Source organism: Lynx canadensis, chromosome A2 (genome assembly GCF_007474595.2).
Source record: "Lynx canadensis isolate LIC74 chromosome A2, mLynCan4.pri.v2, whole genome shotgun sequence".
Lineage (NCBI taxonomy): Eukaryota > Metazoa > Chordata > Mammalia > Carnivora > Felidae > Lynx > Lynx canadensis.
Genome location: NC_044304.2, coordinates 34,776,209 through 34,796,277, shown reverse-complemented (window position 1 = coordinate 34,796,277; position 20,069 = coordinate 34,776,209). Strand labels below are relative to the sequence as shown.

Genomic DNA, 20,069 nt, shown 5'->3' with positions numbered 1-20,069 from the left:
ACTTTTCTTTTGTGTCTTTAGAGTTGTAGGATGAGAAGGGAGCTGAGAGCAGGATAAGAGAATGCAATAATCCCCATCAAGTGGGCTTTTCTATCACGTGATGCATGGCATAATAGAAAAAAATGCATTTTTTTGTCTTTGGCACCAAACTCCTAAAGCCTTTGGAATTTCCTGAGTGGTAGGAGTGTCTTTTGTTATCAGTAACAAGCCCCTTCAGGCAAACCTGAGTTTATGCTAATGAGGTGACTCCTGGTGGCCCTTAGCTTCTGGGGATTGGCTGGGGGATCTTCCTCTGTTGGAACTTTCAGTCCCCTCCCTCATCCTACCTATGAGTAGGGGAGGGGGCCTGGAGATGGTAGAGTTCAGTCCACAGTGGACAGTCATTTAGTCAGCCATTCCTGTGTAATGAAACCTTGAGGTAAACTCTGAAACAATAGCTTAGGGGAGCTTCCAGATTGTTCCACAAATCTAACTGCTGCCTGGGAGGGTGGTATATCCCGAGAAGGCAGAGGAGCTCTGTGCCACACCCTTGCATTTGTAGCTGGCTGGGCAGAACTGTGGGTCCCTGGGAACCCCATTTGCAGCTGGTGTCTGAACTGGGAGTCATATTGTGGGGCTATAGCCTGTGGGGTCTGTGCTAACTCTGGGAGTTAGTGACAGAGTTGAATTGTGGGACATGTAGTTGGTGTTACGAGAATTGGAGAACTGGTATGGGAGAACCGCATGTATTTTGGTGCTAGGAAACGTCACGATAATGTCCTTTCTTGCCAACTCTTCATTCACCGTAGGGCTCAGTATCTCTTTACATTTGGCACAAAGAACGTTCTTACACCAAAGCATCAGTGAGCCAGATTTTGCTGAGGGGAAATGTTAAGGCTTGGCAAACCTTGGCAAATGACAGCCTACCTGAGACTTTTTTGTCAGGTGTGTCTCTTGTCCCTCCTTTTCTCTTTTTCTTTCAGCCTTCTCCCCTCACACCGAGAAGCTTCCCCTGTGTCAGTTAACTGTGTCCCCAGACTTGCATTTCCACACATCAAAAAGCCCTGTAGTCAGCTGTACCCCTTCTCTTAGATAGGAATTTAGTGACCCTCTCTAACTACTTAAATATGCCTTTCTGGGTGTCTCATCCACTCACTCCAAACAGCTTACCAAAATACTCCTTCCAAAGCTGGATTTGGCTTGACAGCCATAGACACGCTGAGAGGATTTGAGCGCAGGTCCACCTTCATCCGTCTTGTACGTTCATACATACATCCATTCAATAGAAAACTGAATTGAGTACCGACTGTATATCTTCCAGTGCTGTAGGTGCTGGGCGTTCATCCTGAACAAGACAAGAGTTTGCTCAGTGGAGGTGGTGTCTTAGCTGTGCAAGTATAGAATATTAGTTACAGGTAAGAAAGTGTGAAACAGGGAGAAGCACTGACTACATTGCTCTGTATTCAGACTTTCCTTTCGATTCCCACTTTTATAATTTGGGGTCCAGTCAGAAATGACCCTCGTTATTTTAACAGGGATCATTTAACCTCAAGAACTGATTAAGGAAGTATTGGAAGGGCAAAAAGAACTCGGACTCCAGCAGAGATTGTAACTGCAGGAAGCAGCTACCATGCCTGGAATAAAAAGAAGCGACTGGGGCTCTGGAAGAGCTTGGAGACATGGAGGGAGCCCTCCTGCAGAGCAGGGACCCAGAGCATTAAGGAAGAGGCACTGCCTGGCTGGTCCCCCCCCCCCCCCCCCCCCCCCCCCCCCCCGCTCTGAGGCTGGTGTGGGGTTGCTGGCGGAACCCATAAGCTGCACCTAACTGCTCTTGGAGGCAGTTGCTACAGCTAGGGTGAAGAGCTGGGGCTGGGGCTCTGATGGTAGGACATCAGGCACCTGAGAGGAGCAGATACATACTTTCTCTGTCCTTCAGCCTGTTAGTCTCCCAGCGGTGCCGCATTTTGGCGGGACGTAGTGGGAAGCCAGCTGGCAAAGGAGAAGGCCATTTGGAGAGTTTCAGCCCGCCAAGTGGTGAGCCGCCTAGAAGGGAGGTTTTGGAGCTGATAAAAAAATAGCTCAATAACTGGCACATCACTAATATGGCCCAAGTGTGGGAAGACCATATAAAATACAGTTATTGATTTTTTTTAATGGTTGGACTTCTCAGAACCTTTAATAAGACGTGTATTGAGAATTTCTAAGTAAGGAAAGCAAAATGACATATTTCCCAAATATTTGACCATGAGCCTTCCTTCTTCAATTTCTAGCTCACTACCTTGTTTTCTGATTTTATCCTCTCTGCTTTCAACCTTGCCCTCCCCCCTCCCCCACTTTCTTTGAGTGATCAGTTTTAAATTTTCAAGATTTCTAGTTAATGTTTTGGTGGGTATAATGTCCTCTCCCATCACTCTGATTTCTGGTACGTCTTCAGGGGGTTTTGTGCTGTATGCTCCATGATCTTTTTTCCTCAGCTGTTTGTTCTTCTGTTTGTTTCTCTTTGCTGATGCTAGTGGGCCTCCATTGTTTAATTATTCTTGATAATGTGCTTACAGTATCCTGACATCAGTAACGGGGGGGGGGGGGGGGGGAGGTACAGAGGGTGTGGCCACGCCATAGGTGCCAGGAACTGGGCTTTTCTTCATGTGTCGGAGATGCCCCACCATTACTGATTTTGTCTGGGAGCATATCCTAGCACAGTGTCTTCCTAATGGTTGCCTTGGCACCTCCTCTGTTCCCTGTGTCCCTGAGAGCTTTCGACTTTAAAATATAACCAGAGCTATTCCCACTTTTGGTACAGTCTCGTCCTGCACTCTGTCAGCTGTGGGATTTTACTTCAATCTATTTCTTATTGACCTGCCATTCTTCAGGGATTCCTCTCAATTTCTTCTTTGCCAGGCGCCCACTGCCTTCTTTATTATTTTCCCCAGTGCTGCTATGAATATTTTGTTTAGGCATATTGTTCCAATCTCGTATTCTTCCTTTCTGTATCTGTTCCTGCCTTTGCTTAGCGCAACATCTGGCCCTGTAGAGTAGGGGATTCTTTCTCTCCAGTGGATTGCTTTTGGGGTTTGGTCACAAGGTCTTAGGTTACTTTTGTAGCCATCAGTGTGGCAGCACTTCCTTGGCGTGTTTCCTTTATCTTGGGAAGGTCTGGTGCCTCAAAGATAGCAGGATCTTGAGAGGTCAATTTTTAGATGACCGTGCCCTCTCATACAAACAAGGAAGTCCTCAAGAGAAGAGATATTTAGGCTACTTATCCTTAAGTTGCCGTTTGGATGCTGGCTGGATCTGGCCAGAGGGAAAGTAATGGAACACTGTGTTTCCATTGTGGTAGAATTTCTTGGCTCTGAAGTTGCTTCTGGATCCCAGACCCCATTGAAAAAGGATTTCACAAAAATCTTTTAGTTTACTTTCCAACAACCTTTTAAGGTTGTTGTGGTTGATATTCTTACTTAGCCTAAGTAAACAGGTTAAAGTTATCTGCCCTAAGTGCCCAGGGAAAGGTGGCTTACCGAGTCTCCATCTCACCCTGTTAGGCCCGTTTTTCACCATCAGCTCCTGAACCTGTCATCAGGACATTGCTGAGCAAATGTCATATTTTGCTCTTTTATGTCTCATTTTCTCTGTTAACTTCCAGTTTGGACCGTTTGTTAAATTGTGGTAATATCGTACAGCATTTCACTGTATAAGATTTTAAAAGAAAAATCATGGGGATTAAACATACTTGAGATTTCTTTGATTTTATTGAATCTCCCAATTTTAAGAAGGTATGCTATGGTTAGAATATTATTTTCTTTGCTGCTTGGGTATTAAGTGTCAGATTAAATGTTTTGCAAGGGTCCTCTTTTCTATGTGGGCTTTTTGGATTTTTCCATCATTATAGTAGACTTTTCAAATGAATGACCGTATTCTTTCAAAAGTTTTCTGAAGTAAAATGAATGTCATGTATGCTACACTACTGTATAAATTCTCTTTTCGGGGATTATTTTGAAGTTTCATTTTTATGTTATCAAGTTTTCTCAAAGCTTGCCTTGAATTTAACTTCTGTGGTTTATTTGCACAGGTATAGGTAAGGTTTTGTGATTCTCCCCCTCCCCCCCCAACTCTGGGTAAAGAAACTCAAATTATTGCCAGAGAAAAGATAACTAATGTGAACTGAAAGATTTGGCATGTACTTTTTGTTTATAACTAGGACATGACATGTAGAGTATTGGGAAGGGCAGTGGATTTAATTTTTTCTGTAAGTGAGGATTCTAACAATGCAAATGTGAAAAAAGGGATAATCCCTATCTTGTTGTCACCTCTCTTAATAGAAAATTCTAAGGTCTAGTTTTCCATAGTAGCAGTATTTTACTCATCAACAAGAATGAAATCAGTTAAAAAAAAATTTTTTTTAATGTTTATTTATTTTTGAGACAGAGACAGAGCATGAACGGGGGAGGGGCAGAGAGAGAGGGAGACACAGAATCTGGAGCAGGCTTCAGGCTTTGAGCTGTCAGCACAGAGCCCGACGCGGGGCTCGAACTCACAGACCGTGAGATCATGACCTGAGCCGAAGTCGGATGCTCGACCAACTGAGCCACCCAGGCGCTCCAAGAATGAAATCAGTTTCTAAACACAAACAGTGGACTTAGAACCTTGCAGACACCAATTATCATTCTGTACAACAAACCTTCAAAATGTCAAAGAGACAGTCTCAGGAATTTCTCCAGCAAAGGTCGCTCATTTACTACTCTTGGTCATTTCTTCAGCATGCCAGGGCGACAGGCAAACCTAGGAGAGTGAGTTAGCTTGGTCGCTCAAAACTGGCGCTACAAAGAAGTAATGAGAAGTCTCTTTCTATCAGGTAAATCCCATCAAACTCAATGTATCCTGAACTACTAAACACTGTTAGACTGTTAGAAAGAACATGAGTGGGTTGATTAAAATGAAGTCTGCCCCTTGCATGCTTTCCCTGAATTTATTGGACAGGACTTTTGGGACTAGTGTAAGAAGGGCTAAAATTGGGAACGGAAGAGGGTGGAGGAAGGAAGGGGACAGGGGTTTATGACGGAGCTGTATCAGATGCACTGACTTTGACCACATTTGACCCATTGTCATGGCTCTGTTGAACACACATATGACAAAGCCCCTTCACAAACCTTGCGTGTATGTTTCCTCCCAGCACCCCTGGAGGGTGGGGTGTTGTGTCTTAATAATATCTCTTTACTTGCTCCGTATCACAAGCTCATTCTGAGTGGAGAACTTGAAAAACACCCCGTAGGGTCTTTTCGTCCTGATGATCTTTTTGTTTAATGTGGTTGAAAAAAATATGTAGTGTTTTTCCCTTCTGACTCTCTTAACTTGTGAGAGTAATAGTTTGCTCTGATGGCATGTGTAAATGTGTAAAAAGGTTGGCTGGGGTTGGCTGAGCAATTAATGGCCTCAGATTGATCAAGGTTGAGCACATGGCTATACCATTATTGTACTCTTTTGAATTTGATTTGAAGTTAGCACTTTACTTGAGACTATTCTTAGAATCTTTAAAACCCCTTTTTGCTGCCAGAGGTAGCAAGACTCACTTGAGTGAGTTAAAGAAATCACACACACATACACACCCATTTTTATGAGATGAAGCAGTGACCTAATGTTCAGTAAAGAACTTCCGAGTTATTCACTTAAGTCATAAGTGAGCAAAATCCTGATTTTTATGAACATAAAGCTGACATGAGACCAAGGCACTTGGCATAAACCTTCGAGAGTCCAGAGATGAAAACCGGTGTCTTGCCCTCCTTCCCTGAGCTTGCCTGTTCCTCAGAGGTGTAGTGTTGGTGTGCTGCGAGGGCAGTGCCAGGGCACGTGGCTGGACGCTTTGCACTGGCTTGTTGAGGCAGTGCCCGCTTGGGGGCAGGCGTAGTAATGCCTCCAGGCCTCAGCCCCTCCTCTATAGCATGGGCCGTTGGCTCAGCATGGTCTCAGGTTTCTTCCAGAACTTATTTTTTATTTTTTTCTGATTACAATTATGTTTTATAGCCTACTTTCTTTCATTTTATTGATTAATAACTTCATTGTCATGGAATTGTGTGGTTATTAACTTTATTACACTAAGTATGTAATCATTTTTATTTAGAAAAAAAATGCAGGATATTGAGGTTTATGTCACAGTCATCTGTGTGTCCAGTATGAACAATTTTAAATATTGCTATTTTCTCACATTTTCTCAGATCATTTATAAATAAAAGACATAAAGCATAACTGATAAACTTGAAGTCTCTTGGTGCCCCTTCCCCAAACCTGTGGCATTCTCTCCTTCTCTCTAACAGAGTCACTATCCTAAACTTGACATGACACCTTCCAGACTTTTTTTTAATTTATTTTTTATTTTTAAACATTTTTAAAAATAATATTTTTTAATGTTTTTTTCACTTCTTGAGAGACAGAGACAGAATGTGAGCAGGGCAGGGGCAGAGAGAGAGGGAGACACAGAATCTGAAGGAGGCTCCAGGCTCTGAGCTGTCAGCACAGAGCCCAATGCAGGGCTTGAACTCACGAACCATGAGATCATGACCTGAGCCGAAGTCGGATGCTTAACCGACTGAGCTGCCCAGGTGCCCCAGACACCTTCTAGACTTTTGGTATGGCAATTTATGTATGGAGGTGAGGAGAACACTTTTTTCCTTTACCCTTGTTAAGTTCCTTGGCTGAGGTCCTGCAAGTTAGTCTGCCAAAGGACAGATTCACTAGAGAAAAATAAGTTTATCAACAGGTGCACACAGCCCTGAGAATACTCATATGTGACTCAAAGCGGTGGTCAGAACTTGGGCTTATGTTGCATCTTAACAAAAGAAGAGTAAATTTGCAGAGAAGTACCAAGACAAAGGAAAAGGACTTGGAGCTTCTAGGGGCAGCAAACTATGGGGAGGAAAGTTTCTGGGGACACCAGTAGAAGATAAGGATTACTGACGTTTGTTATGGTGACCCTCATGCTGCTGTCTCTGGACTAAGAGTGTAGATTTATGTCCCATGATTAAGATTCATCCTGCCCTCTTTGATGGAGGGAAAAGGGGAACAGAATTTTTCTTGTTATCTTCAGCTCAAAATAATGCTTATGGCATATTTTAGGGTGTCATACTCTGAACCCCTTCATTTGTCTCTATAAGATGGCTTAATTTTTTTCCTGTTTTAAATATGCATAGTCTTATGTGTCCCTCTTATCTGTCACTTTTTTTTTTCCGTGTTTTACTTTGGAAGTACATCTGCGCTGATACATTTCAAGAACTGCCTTATTTATTTGAATTGTTTTATAGTGTTCATCGAATAGATCACAGCTTCCTCATTCTTAGGTTTTTCTTTGTTGGTTTTTTTTCCTTTCCTTTTTTTTTGTTATTCCTACGTGGTGTCTCTTTAATCAAGGGAGGCCTTGTTTTCTCCTTGGTAAGAAGTTGCAGATGGCCAGCATAGCAGAATGGGGCTGTAGCAGGGTGGTTTGCGTGTCACACACTGGGATTAATATTAAATAATGGAAGATGGTTATACAATCAAAGAACCAGAAGCTCTGATGTGGTGGAATGGTGGATGGGACTCTCAATAATTAAGTGTGATACGAAGACCAGTTTGGGCAAAAAATCCAAAGTTAAGATTCTTTTATAGAAATGCTTCTAAAGAAATGCTTCTTTTATAGATAGCAGGTACATAAAATTCACTAGATTCACATGAACTAAGTATGTCGTGTGTGTGTGTGTGTGTGTGTCTAATACTAGCTTCCCTTTCACCTTAAAGCCCGCATCTAATTCATAGTAAGCTTTATTTCATCACCAGACTTATCTGGAATCCCTTCATTCCTCTCTGTTTCTACCTTCACTGCTCTTCTCTGTTATTTAGTTGAGGGTCTGCAAACTGCGGCCTCTCTGCTAAAACTGTTCTTGCAAATAAAGCTTTTCTGGAACATAGCCATGCCCATTCTTTTATATATATTATCTATGCCTGCTTTGACAAAAGTGGAGTTGCCACAGAGAGTGTCTGGCCTCAGAGCCAGATTTACTATTTGGCTATTTACTATTTACTATTTGGATGTTTATAGAAAATGTTGCTGAGTCTGGTCTGGTTTAATGCAGCTTTCATAAGTGGTTTCCTTCTCTAAACAGAAAACAATGACTTTTCCAAAATGTGAACTTGATCTCACTTCCCCGCTTAAAACACTAAGTAAATAAAATCTAAACTAAACTCTGGACCACAGCCTCCAAGCACCTGCGTGGTCTGGTCCCTGCTCCCCTTTCCACTCTCATCTCTGACTTAGTCCCCCTAGCTTCTGTCACTAACTAACCTTATCGTGCCTCAGGGCCTTGGACCATGCCTGCTAGGTTTGTCCTCAGCTTCTTTACATGCTTGTTTCCTTTCTGTCTTCTGGTCTTTGGACAAATGTCATTTCTTCAGAGGTTACCGCACAGTGTGCTCTTTGTATCCATAATTCATCATGTATATGTTAGCACGTCCCATTCTGTAGTTACATTCTCCATTTATGTGTTCATGTCCGTCTTCCCTGCATCCCTTCCTAGGACACGAGCTCTGTGGCAACAGAGAACTTGTGTGTGCTGTGGACCAGCGGATCTCAGATGCCAGCCACAGTGGCCGCCACGTTATAAATGCCCAGTAGAAGACTGTTAAATGAATGAACAAAGTACAGATTCTGCAGTTTCCTTAGTAGAGTTAAATGCGAGTCTATATTTACCTTTGCTTAATTTGTTTTCTTTCTTCATGTAAATAAACCTTGCCCACTTCTGTTCACAGTATAAAATTAAGGTGATATTCCTGTGCAACACAATCGAGCTGGCACTCTGTCCTCTAGGGGATGGGCAGGCATTTTGAAATGATGCACTTCAGTCTTTTCAGTGCCTTTTATACGTTTGTTTCTGCTGTTGTGTTAATAACGCTAATGTTTATCAGTGTTGTATTTTCCCCCCTCTCCTTCTTTTTTGCTGCTGGTAGAGCAGTGGAGTTAGGGAACGAAACTTCCTTTGGGCATTTGTCCTGACTACAAAGAGTTTTACATTTCTTTGCTCCTTGAAAAAAAAAAATGCTGCTTTTCCGCTGAACCTGGGATAAAAAGGAGGCAGTATCTTTGAGAATCTTAATTCTTTTGACTTAGTGCAACTCATCTCATCCACAAATCTTTCTCTCATTCAGAGCTTCCCATTCTTTCCAACCTCATTTTCAGGACAGCTTTGTACCTTCCTGCAGTGAAATCTATACAGGGCCTCCTGTTTCTCCTCCTGCCCCAGTCACTGCTTAGGACCCACTTTTGTGGACTGGGTTGGGGGGGGGGGCGAAATTCCCTGTTACTGTTTCACTGAAGAGTGGATGTGGAGTCAGGCACACCTGCATTTGAAGTATGGCCCAGCCCCTCACCATCGCTGTTAGTCTTAGCAACACTTGGCTACTCTCAGCCTTCATTTGTTCATCTGTAAAATGGGCTTCTGTCAGTTTCTCCCTTGTAGGGTTGTTGCGAATTTTACATGAGGCAATGCTCTCCAAGTGTATAGTATAGCTTCTATAACTTCATGGCACTGTTCCGTGTTAGCTAGTATTTGGTTTGGTTAAAAATACGAGCTTTTGTTGGGGTACCCCGGGAAGAATTAATTCTAAAATAGAAACCTGCTGTGATCCAACTTCTGGATAATCTGAAAGGTGAACTTTAATTTCTTTTCTGGTAGGACAGATTCTTTAATTTTTTTGAACAGATGCTGACCCCCACCCCCCACCCCTTCTGTGGGATCCTTAGACTGAGTGGTGTGTGGTATTGTCAGAGAGACAGTGCCAGAGGAACGCAATTGGCCTGGGGCTCCTCCTCTGACCCTAGTCTGATCTCTTGTAAAGAAGGGCCCAGCTGTTTTCCTTTTCATCAGTAAACTTTACTTTCCTTCTCTAGCCCTTTGCTCTGGTGAAGCTGCACATCCCGTGAGCACATTCTTCCAGGTACCGCACAACCTTCGTTAGTGTTCTCAGTTTGTCAGCTGCTTTAGTTGCCCTCCTTTCAAAGGGGAAACTGTGTATTTAAGTCACAAATGGCAGTATGGTTTTTGTCTGTGGTCTTTCCAAGACCTTTTTATTGACGTAGGATTCAGAAACTGACCAAAACAAACAAAAAAACAGAAAACACGTTGGAATAATAAAAAGCTCTTGGGGTTTTTAGACTTGGATTCAAATCTCGACTCATTCACCCAGCTGAGTAGCCTTAGATAGGTTACTTAATCTCTCTGACCCTCACATTTGCTCCTCTGTGAGGTGGGGGTACCCTGGCTCAAATGAGGTAGAAAGTCAATGTACTTAGCATGGCACATTTTAATTTGCTCACTGAATGTGAAATTGGTCCTTCTTACTGTAAATTACTGTCCTTTCTCTTTCTGTGACTGTTGAGTAATTTAAGTGTAGAGATTCCACTATCACAATTTATTTTTTTGTTTTTTTATTTTTTTTTAATGTTTATTTGTTTTTGAGAGAGAGAGAGAGAGCAAGCAGGGGAGGGGCAGAGAGAGAGAGGGAGACACAGAATCTGAAGCAGGTTCTAGGCTCTGAGCTGCCAGCTCAGAGTCCGACGCGGGGGCTCAAGCCCCCACACTGTGAGATCATGATGCGAGCAGAAGTCTGGTGCTTAACCAACTGATCCACCCAGGTGCCCTTCCACTATCACAATTTAAAAATACTTCCCCATATGCACTTAAAACAAAGAGCAGGACATTGTGGGCACCTCTTTATCACTGACGGGATCACCTACTGTTTTTAGTTTGGGGATTGTTCAGTATTTCCTTGTTATACTTTCCCCCTTTGTAGTTCTGCGTTCGTAATAAGAGCAGAACATTCTTTTGAGTACTTATGATATGCTGCACACTATCCCAGTTGATTTGCACATTTTAACCCACATAATCCTCAAAGCGACCTGTGAGGATGGATTAGTTTCCTCCATTTTGTAAGTGATCATGGTCTCCCTGTACCCCTACTAGAGCAAAGAGCTCAGCCGCAGAGTATTAATTAATTGGTTAATTCATTTCTTTGTGCAAAGAGGAGAAGGGTCAGGAACATGCCAGTTCTAGATAAAAGGAATGGTGTATTTCCAAAGGTGACTCCAAATGAATGCCCCACACTTTAGCCTGAACATATAATGAAATGTAGCAGAGTGTTGGTATGCATATTCTTACGCTTTCTTCCTCGTCTGACATTAGTTTTTCTTTTCTATAGGCTCTGGTTTTTTTTTTTTTTGTTTGTTTGTTTTTTGTTTTTTAGCATGTTGTCTTTATGGCGGAGGAGTTGACATCATCACATTAGGGGTTAAAGGAAGAGTACTTTTATTTTTATTGTTATTATTGCTGCTGTTACAATTTTCCTCTTAGAAACAGGATTCCACTCAGTCCCTTATACAGAGTGATAGTGAAGTGACTTCTTCATCAGAGCCTGTTTTAAGCAAGCGGGTCTTTTATTTTGTGATACCCATATTGAGACACACTGAGTTATATCTGTCTTTTCGTGTGCATCAACACGTTTATTTGAAGCCTCGTATTTCCTAGGTAACGTGACTAAGGTGGATTTATGGGTCCTGATTTGCATACAGAATAACACTGACAGAAACTAAAATATAACCAGCACACTCCGACTCTTGGCCTGCCACAGCCCACTGAGCATCTGCCTGCCTTGCCGTGCGTGTAGTGAGAGGGGAATGTATTTTCCTCCGAGTGTACAGCTAATTCCTTGTTTGTATTCTGCCGTCGTCATTGCTGTTGAAAGCTTGAAATGAGGTTTAAGAGCCTCTTCCTATCTCACAGTGGGAGTTTATATTAGGGTTGGTAGTTCTGCGTAACAGAGGATGCGAGCCTTTGGCCCCCTCTCCTTGATTTCACACCGCATTTGGAGAACTCTGGGTAGCTAAAGTAAAGGTGCAAGCCCTCATTTCCCAGACGAGTTAATAGATACTTAAGGCTATGCCTTTGGGTTAAAGCCTGGGTTTGATTACTTCCCCTCAGTGTTGTCTCTAAGGAGATTGATTTTCATTGCACGAATAATAAATGAATGTTTTTCTATAAAAATGTTTTAAAAATTATAGACTAGGGTAGATCTTCCTTTGATTACCATCTTTCTGGTCTGCCCTCCCAAGTTTACTGGCATTGAGTTAGTGAACTTAATCTGGAGCTTTCCGTATGCATGTATGTATGTATAGCTTTATCCATTCTTATTTATTTGTGAGAGAGAGAGAGACGGAGTGTGAGTGGGGGAGGGACAGAGAGAGGGAGAGAGACACAGAATCTGAAGCAGGCTCCGGGCTCTGAGCTGTCAGCACAGAGCTGGACATGGGGCTTGAGCTCACAGACTGTGAGATCATGACCTGAGCTGAAGTTGGACGCTTAACCGACTGAGCCACCCAGGCGCCCCATAGCTACATCCATTCTTAAAAGATAGAGAATGTGGTGTTGTGTGTGGACACACGTGTCGGAAATATAAATGTTATTCTACTTTAAATATTGAAAGAAACTGGCTATTTTCTTTCAGTAATGTGCCTTGGAGAGCAATCAATGTTAAGACGTTCATACTTACCAGTCTAGACTAGTTCGATGAGGCGATTAAAAGTTATTCCCAAGATCTCAGTGGTAAACACATCAAAGGTTTATTTCTCATTCATGCATCTGTGGGTCAGGTGACTGCAAGGCCAAGGCAGTGGTCTGTACAATAAGTCAGTAATCCAGGCTGCTTCAACCCTGTGACCCCACCCTCTCCACCTGGGGCCTCCAGGACCTTGCAGCCAAGGAAAAGGGTCCCAGAGGATTGTGCCTGGTTGCTTAAAAGTTGTGGCACCCTAGCTGCAAAAGAACTGAAAAGTAGGGGACCACGTGGATACTGGGTGCTAATTGTGTTGCCACCGATATTTTGAATGGCTCATATATTGCGGTTTATTCAGCCCATTTCCTGTTTGGTATGCATTTAGATACCTTCCAACTTTACCCTTTACTATGCACAGCAGTACACAGAAGATTCCACTGTATGTCCCCAGTTCATGTTTCACTGAATTAAGCACCCAAGGAGGAGACTTTCCAGTTTAGAGGGTGTAGTTGTTCTAGTTTTCATAAATGCCGTCACATTGGTCTTGAAGGTGCTTGCACTGGTGTTCTCTTTGCGTGGGTGTGTCGTGTACTGGGAGGCGGGTTTTAGCCTACCTTCACCAGTGTCATCACCAAACCTTCGTTTTTGTTGTAATTTCTACTTCCCTGGTTGCTAGTGGATTTTCAGCTCCTCTCCGGACTCTGCTCCTCTGCCTTCTGAGTGAGGCAGTGCCGTGGATTGTCAGGCTGCAGAAAGACCGAGGGAGTGCAGAGAGCCAGTGGGCAGGTGTGGCTCACCAAGCCTCCCTTTGGGGGGCGCCCCACTCAATGACATTTTCTTTACTCCCTTTATTGATTTTTCTCCTCCTGTGCTGCTATTTCAGTAGTCTTGGCACCTCTAATTTTAAAACCGTGGGGCGAAGGATGATTTCTTGGTCGTGTCATTTTTTTCTGTGTAGCTGTCTAATTTTGTGCTTTGAGTTTTCTTGTGAATTTTTGCCTGCTTAGTCATTGTCTTTTTATCTCTTGGTTCTCTCTGTCTTTTCCCCTCATTTTTCATTCTTTTTTGTCTACCTCTGCTCCCTTGTTCCCACAGGCCCTTAAATCTTTATGCCGTGCTTTTCTTTTAAGTTGTATTTCCTACTTTCCCTAAGCTTGGAAATGCTTGCTCTGGCCAAGAAACACGGTAGGGAAGGTAGCCATGGAAAGGTCAGCATGCAAGCCCAGACAGAACTAACCCCGGGTGCCCACCCACCCTAGCTGTTTTGAGAATGTGGTGCTATTCCTCATATGGTCAGTTTGCCAAAATCTGAATGAAAGAAGGACAGAACATTGGAATTAGTCTAGTTGTCCACCTGCTTCTGTCCCCCTACAGGATCCCTAGGCATGTTACCTCCCCTGTAGAGGCCTCAAGGTCCCTGATTGTAAAATGAGGAGGTTGGACCCCACTAGTCCTTCCATCCTTTGGAAGCCCAGTCTGTGAAACATGATTTCCTGAGAAATCGCTGCAGAGGAGGGCCCCAAAGTCCCCTTCCTAAGAGGGCCCCTGCCATTGTCCTTCTACTCCTGTGCCTTGAAGCGGCACCTTCAGGCTCTGTGGAGGGCCACGTTGTTTCATAGGTTTAATGGGGCCACCCAAGTACCGACAAAGGCGTTAGGACTTTTGGAAGGCAAAGCAGGGCTGGGAAGGCCACCCGGGGATTGGCAACAGCAGGAATCTTGTAGGAGCTTGAGGGGTAGAAGGAGGTGGTGTTAGCAGAGTCCAGGGCCAGCCCTTCAGTGCTGGAGTCCTGGTGGGGCAGACAGTGTGAGCTGGAATTAGGAAGCAAGGGCTTTCTGGGGTGGGATCGGGGGCTGAAACGTCAGAAGAACGGCAGTCACTGCTGGAGTCGCCACCTGACTCAGAGGAAGACAAAGCCTGAAGTCTTCTCACTTTTCAGTCTCTGAGCACAGTCTCAGATTTAGGCAGAAGCCAGTTGGCAAAGAGCCTGGGGACTGACCTGATGGCAAACAGGTAAATAACTGGCAGAAACAGTTGAAACCTGCTGGGCCACATGGTCTTCAGACTGCTCTCCACCGTTCACATTCTGGAGTTCAAGGCTTCCCCGTGAAGAGATTAGTCTGAGGTTTTAACAGGTAGTCTTCCTACGAGCTAAAATAAACTGCTTCTGCCAGTGCCTTAGGTGAGCCTCTGCTCTCATCTCCACCTCCTTCCCTTCCAAAGCCTGACGCATTTGTCCTCACACGCATCATGCATGTGTCCGTTCCTAATAGACCTCTGGCCTTCTGAAGACAAGGACACAATGTCACTGATCGTGGTCTCAGTCTTTATCATCAAGGGGCCTCTGGGAATGCGAGACCAGAATATAAACACGGGAGACCAACAGTGTTACACAGCAGATTGATGCTGTTGATCAGAGAAGTTTTGTTGCTTCACAGCTGCCTGTCATCTTCGGCCAGTGACTTAACCCTCAGCCTGGGTTTCCTGATTTTGTAAGATGTTTTTTGTTTGTTTGTTTGGTTGGTTTTGTTTGTTAACTTGAGAGAGAGAGAGAGAGAGAGAGAGTGAGAGAGTGTGTGTGTGTGAGCAGGGGAGGGCCGGGGGAAGGCGTACAGACGATCAGAAGCAGGATTTACGCTGATAGCAGTGAGCCCAATAGGGGGCTTGAGCTCACGAATCGTGAAATCATGACCTGAGCTGAAGTTGGCCACTCAATTGACTGAGCCACCCAGGTGCCTCAAGATGGTTTTTAGTCAGGATGGTAGAGATAAGCTAGGTTCCGTAACAGTAACAAGTAATCTCCAGAATCTCAGTGGCTAAAAATCCACAAAGGTTTATTTTTCATGACACATTCTATGTTAGTGACCTGGGAATGTGTCTGTTTTCCTTGAGGCCCCTGGCTGATAGATTAGCTGCCGCATGAATATTCCCATTCCCCATGTCAAGACAGAGAGAACTTAGGGGGAGAGGGGTTGGCAATCAGATGTTGGTCCAGGTGAGTTACACACCATACGTATCTATGAACGATCTTACACGGCCGTACGTAACTTCGTCTGAGGCAAGGAAGTATTGGAAGAAGGAAGGTTGCATCAGTGACAACTGCAGAGAGAAATAATACTACTTCATTTTTCACGATTGCCTTGACTATAAGATAACACACGTGCTTAGTATACTGCCTACACATGGCCAATGCTCCGTAATAGAAGATGAAACTATTCTTATTATTGTTTTTATGATTCAGCAGTTGATTATATTTCTAGCATACTTTACACCATCCACTTACTTAGTAAATTTCTCTTCTCCTTTTTTCTTCCTCCTGAAAATGCAGAGGTGGATTTAACCTTTTCCTCTCTAGACGTACCACAAATTCTTAGTCAGTGCAGCTGAGTTCATGCAGTTTTAGACCCAGTCAGGGACCCTGCTCTTCTGAGCTTAGGTTTGACAAAGATAGCCGATTATTCTATAAGATGATTGCTTTGTGGAGTGATAGCTTGGGTGTCTGCAGTGGCTCAGAACTGTGTTCACTGTGTTGGTTTTCAATTTAAGAGCAACAGACTTCAAGCAGGCTTTTTCATCTGAGTCAATGTAGAAACAGTCAATATGTATTATATGTCTATGAAGCTGGACTCTCGATCAATTGCAATTAGTTTGCAGCAGATTGCATTAACATATCTAAAATTAATACCGTGAGTGTTCTAATGAAAAGGAATTGACCACACCATACTTGTGGCAGTTTTAGTCTCTCTCAAATGTTCTTCACAAATTGTATTTCTTTTTTTCTTTTTCTGTTAATGGCTTTAAGTTGGTATGTCAACATATACTTAATCTATTGATCCTTCCCCATCTGCCTTTTAAAAGTGGTCCCAGAATATAGTATACATCTAATGTTTAATCTTTTCTTTCATTAGGGGACTTTCACTAAATGTCTTAAACTTGAATTTTTTTGGTACGTTATGTGATGTGTTAATAAGACTGTTAGGTCAATGTGTATGTTCATGTGTGAAATTTTGTGTTTTTCAAATTACTGATGTTTCATCAAGACTTAAAATTCAGAAGTAAGATTAACAAATCATATACAGCTAATAAATCATACAGTAAATGATGTGACCATAACTTCTCTGGCAATCTATTTGAAAACTCTGGTATTATGTATTTCTAAAGAAGTGCAGACAACTTTAGCATTGAAAACATCATTACCAATATTCAGAAGAGTGGAACAGAAAGATATCTTTAAACTAGATCATGTCAAAATTTGAATTTTTTATGAGTGTGTACAAATTAGGTTGTTTCAGGTCTGAAGGACTTCTGCTTTTCTATTTTTAGAGAAAGTCACTTTGTGGAAATGAAAAATTACCTGTAGCTGGGAACAATTGAACAAAAGGCAGGACTTATTCATTTGGCCATTGTACGGATATTCTTGACTATCTTCCATATGCCAGGCACCATCATATTCTTCTTAAAGATACAAACAATTTGAACATATACTCTGCCCTTGGGTAAAACTCAGCTTAGTTGAAAGGTTCTAGAGCCTTTTGGAATGTCCCTTATCCAGAAGAGCTCCATGAGTGCATTGTAGCTTGGAGATTCCAGAAGAAAATGCCATTTTAAGGACACATTTGAGGTCCTGAAAGCTAATGGTTCCATGTTGTAAAGCCCTGTAGACCTTAGTTTATGGTCTTTGTAATGCTGCTTTGGCCGTCCACCAAGGCCATTGACAAAAGACGCTAGGCAGTATGACAGGTGATTTTCCTTCACTCTTGTGATCCTGTTGTATGATTGACTTTTTCGGTTTGTGCATTAATGGTAGTCTTACCTACTCTGGGACAGTGGTTTTTTGTTTTTTTGTTTGTTTGTTTTGTTTTTTTGCATCAGGACTCATGGATGGAAATGAGCTTAAACTAGGTATATTCATTTTTTTTCTTTTAAAAATAGGGAATGATGTTGATCTTACTGAAAAAAATGAGAATTTATTTGTTCCTGTTATTCTGCTCCTTAATTACTTTTTTTCAGCACAGATTAAAAAGTAATTGATAGCGCACATTGGAAAAAACTTCTGCATGATACGTAGGCAAAGTTACTTTAATACACGAGTTGCAGTTTTTAGGAAGTAGTTTATTTATGATAATTGTTTCAGGTTACCGTATTCAAATTTGGTTTGTGAAAGAGGTAATCTTATTCATCACATAATGATTGTACCTAGAGTCCATTAAAAACTATGGCAAAGAAGTGGATTAGTCTGTGGTCCATTGAACCTCAAAGTGTTAAGAAAATTTTCTGAGATACCTTAGTGATTAACAATGTGCACACAGTTATTAAAATAATGCTATGAACTTTATTTGGGGTGGGAATGTGGGGGAGGCATTTCTTAACATTTTAAAAAGTAACTCTTAAGGGGTGCCCACCTGGGTGGCTTAGGCGGTTAAGTCTCCAATTCCTGGTTTTGGCTCGTGTCATGATCTCATGGTTCCTGGGTTCCAGCACCGAGTCGGGCTCTTCACTGACAGTGCAGTGCCTAATTTGGATTTTCTCCTCCCGCCCCCTCTCTGCCCCTTCCAGCTTCTTCTTGCATGCTCTCTCTTCCTCTCTCAAATAAATAAACTTAAAATAATTTTTATTCTTTTTTTTTAAATGGTCTCATTTATTCTTAAATATTTACAGACTCAGGGAGCTGCAAAAAAAGTGCAGCAGTCCCACATACCCTTCCCCCTCTTCTCCTCACGTTGATATCTTAGGTCTTTTTAGTTCAATATCAAAATTAGGAAATTGATATCGGTACATTCTTGTTAACTAGATGATAGACCCTATTCACTTCTCACCATTTCTTTAAACCTGGATTCATTTGTGTGTGTGGTTGTCTTAAACATTTTTTATTAGAAAAACAAGCATGAAGAATTTATATAGGAGTTTTTTTTTTCCTTTTAAAAAAAGGTGTTGCTGATTGTTGTTTGTGGGTACCTATAAGACTGGCTACATACGTTGACTGTTACTTTTCTTATTTGTAAGTGTTCTTACCTCTGTCTCTCTCAATCTCTCTAGGCAGTGCAGTTAACCCCCCGAAGATGGCTGAACCTGCAGGAATACCAGAGCAAGAAACTGATGTCTGACAATGGAGTGAAAGTTCAAAGATTCTTTGTAGCAGACAGTGCGAAAGAAGCTCTGGAGGCTGCTAAGAGACTAAGTAAGCTAATTCACAACAGGTGAAATGCACTTGCCCAAATTAGTGACCTCACAGGTAGCGGTGTCCCAGTAGGTAAATTTCTATGTAGCGGGTTATATGAACGGTGCCGATACAGTGGAAAGCTTTTGAATCGCAAAGGCAAAAGAGCCCAATTAGGAGACCTTGATTCTTTTCTTCACGAGATAGCAGCATATGGGATGTCACTCTGGTAATTTTTCCAAAATATTCAGCCATATTGTCACATAGTTCTCTTTTCTTTGGGTTAGTGGCTGGGAGAAATAAGGGTGTAGAGTATCAAAGAGAAACCCACAGCAGGGTAAGGCAGGAAAGATGGTTGGCATCCTTTTTAAGCCTCTAGTAGGGAAAGTTCTCTGAGTGGAGGAGAGGAAGGGGAAGGACATGCATTTGGACATGCTGAGTTTGGGTCAGGGTTTTGCCCTCCCATTTATCAGCTCTGTAACTTTGTATAAGTGCCTTCTTTTTGTGCCTCAGTTTCCTCATTATCTATTAAGGCTAATGTGTTATCTCCTAATGCTGGTGTGCGCCTTCAAGGGAGACTATACATTGGTTTGTGGTAGAAAATCTAATCTCCCTAATTATAGATTGTGAAATTAGGAACCAGATCCTGCTGTTTTTCCACGCATATTCCTTCTGGTAGCATACAGACTCTTTACTGTCAGTCTGGATTAGCACTGTCCAATAGAAATATAATGTGAGCCACGTAAATATTCCAAAATTTTCTGTATTAAGAAAAGTAACAAGAAATTGGTGAAATTAGTTTTATTAATATATTTTGTTTACCCCAATATGTCCAGACTGCTATCATTTCAACATGTAATTAACGTAAAACAATTATCAATGGGACAGTGTACGTCCAGTTTTTGTCCTCATCTTTAGAAATCTGGTTTGTATCTGACCTTCCAGCCCATTTCGTTTCACACAAGCCACATTTCAGATACTTGATAAACATGTGGGGCTGGTGGCTGTGGTGTCAGTCAGCCTAGATCTGGACACTAGAAGGATGTACATGTGTATTCTTTGTCTTCAGGCTTGGAGAGCAATTGTTTCCCACCAGAAAGAATAGAGCATCTGCTAACTGCCCTTGCCAGGCAGCCGTAGCAAACAAGTTTCAGAGTGCAAGACAGAAGCAGGCTCCACATTTCAATTTCCCAATTTTCTATGCTCTTTTAAGAGTAAGTGGCGAGGTACTTCAGGTAGTAATTGTTCTTTTATCTCCCTTACAGAGTTCCCCCAGATGCTTATTTGCCAGATCCTTTCTATGTTATGTCAGTTGAAATGTATGTTTATTCTTTCCTTCAACAAGTATTTATTGATTGTCAGCCACATG

At 42.4% G+C, this 20,069-nt stretch overlaps 1 protein-coding gene across 3 annotated transcripts in view; it reads left to right on the top strand.

Annotated features, from left to right (window-relative positions):
* SUCLG2 (succinate-CoA ligase GDP-forming subunit beta) overlaps positions 1-20,069 on the top strand; it is a 273,195-nt gene that overhangs the window by 33,638 nt on the left and 219,488 nt on the right. For 2 of the 3 annotated variants that reach the window (XM_030307196.1, XM_030307197.1), the window contains exon 2: positions 18,580-18,721. In XM_030307196.1, the coding sequence (XP_030163056.1) occupies positions 18,580-18,721 (142 nt within the window). Of the gene's footprint in view, positions 1-14,944; positions 15,036-18,579; positions 18,722-20,069 lie in introns of those variants that run through there. The other variant, XM_030307198.1, reaches the window with a different exon arrangement.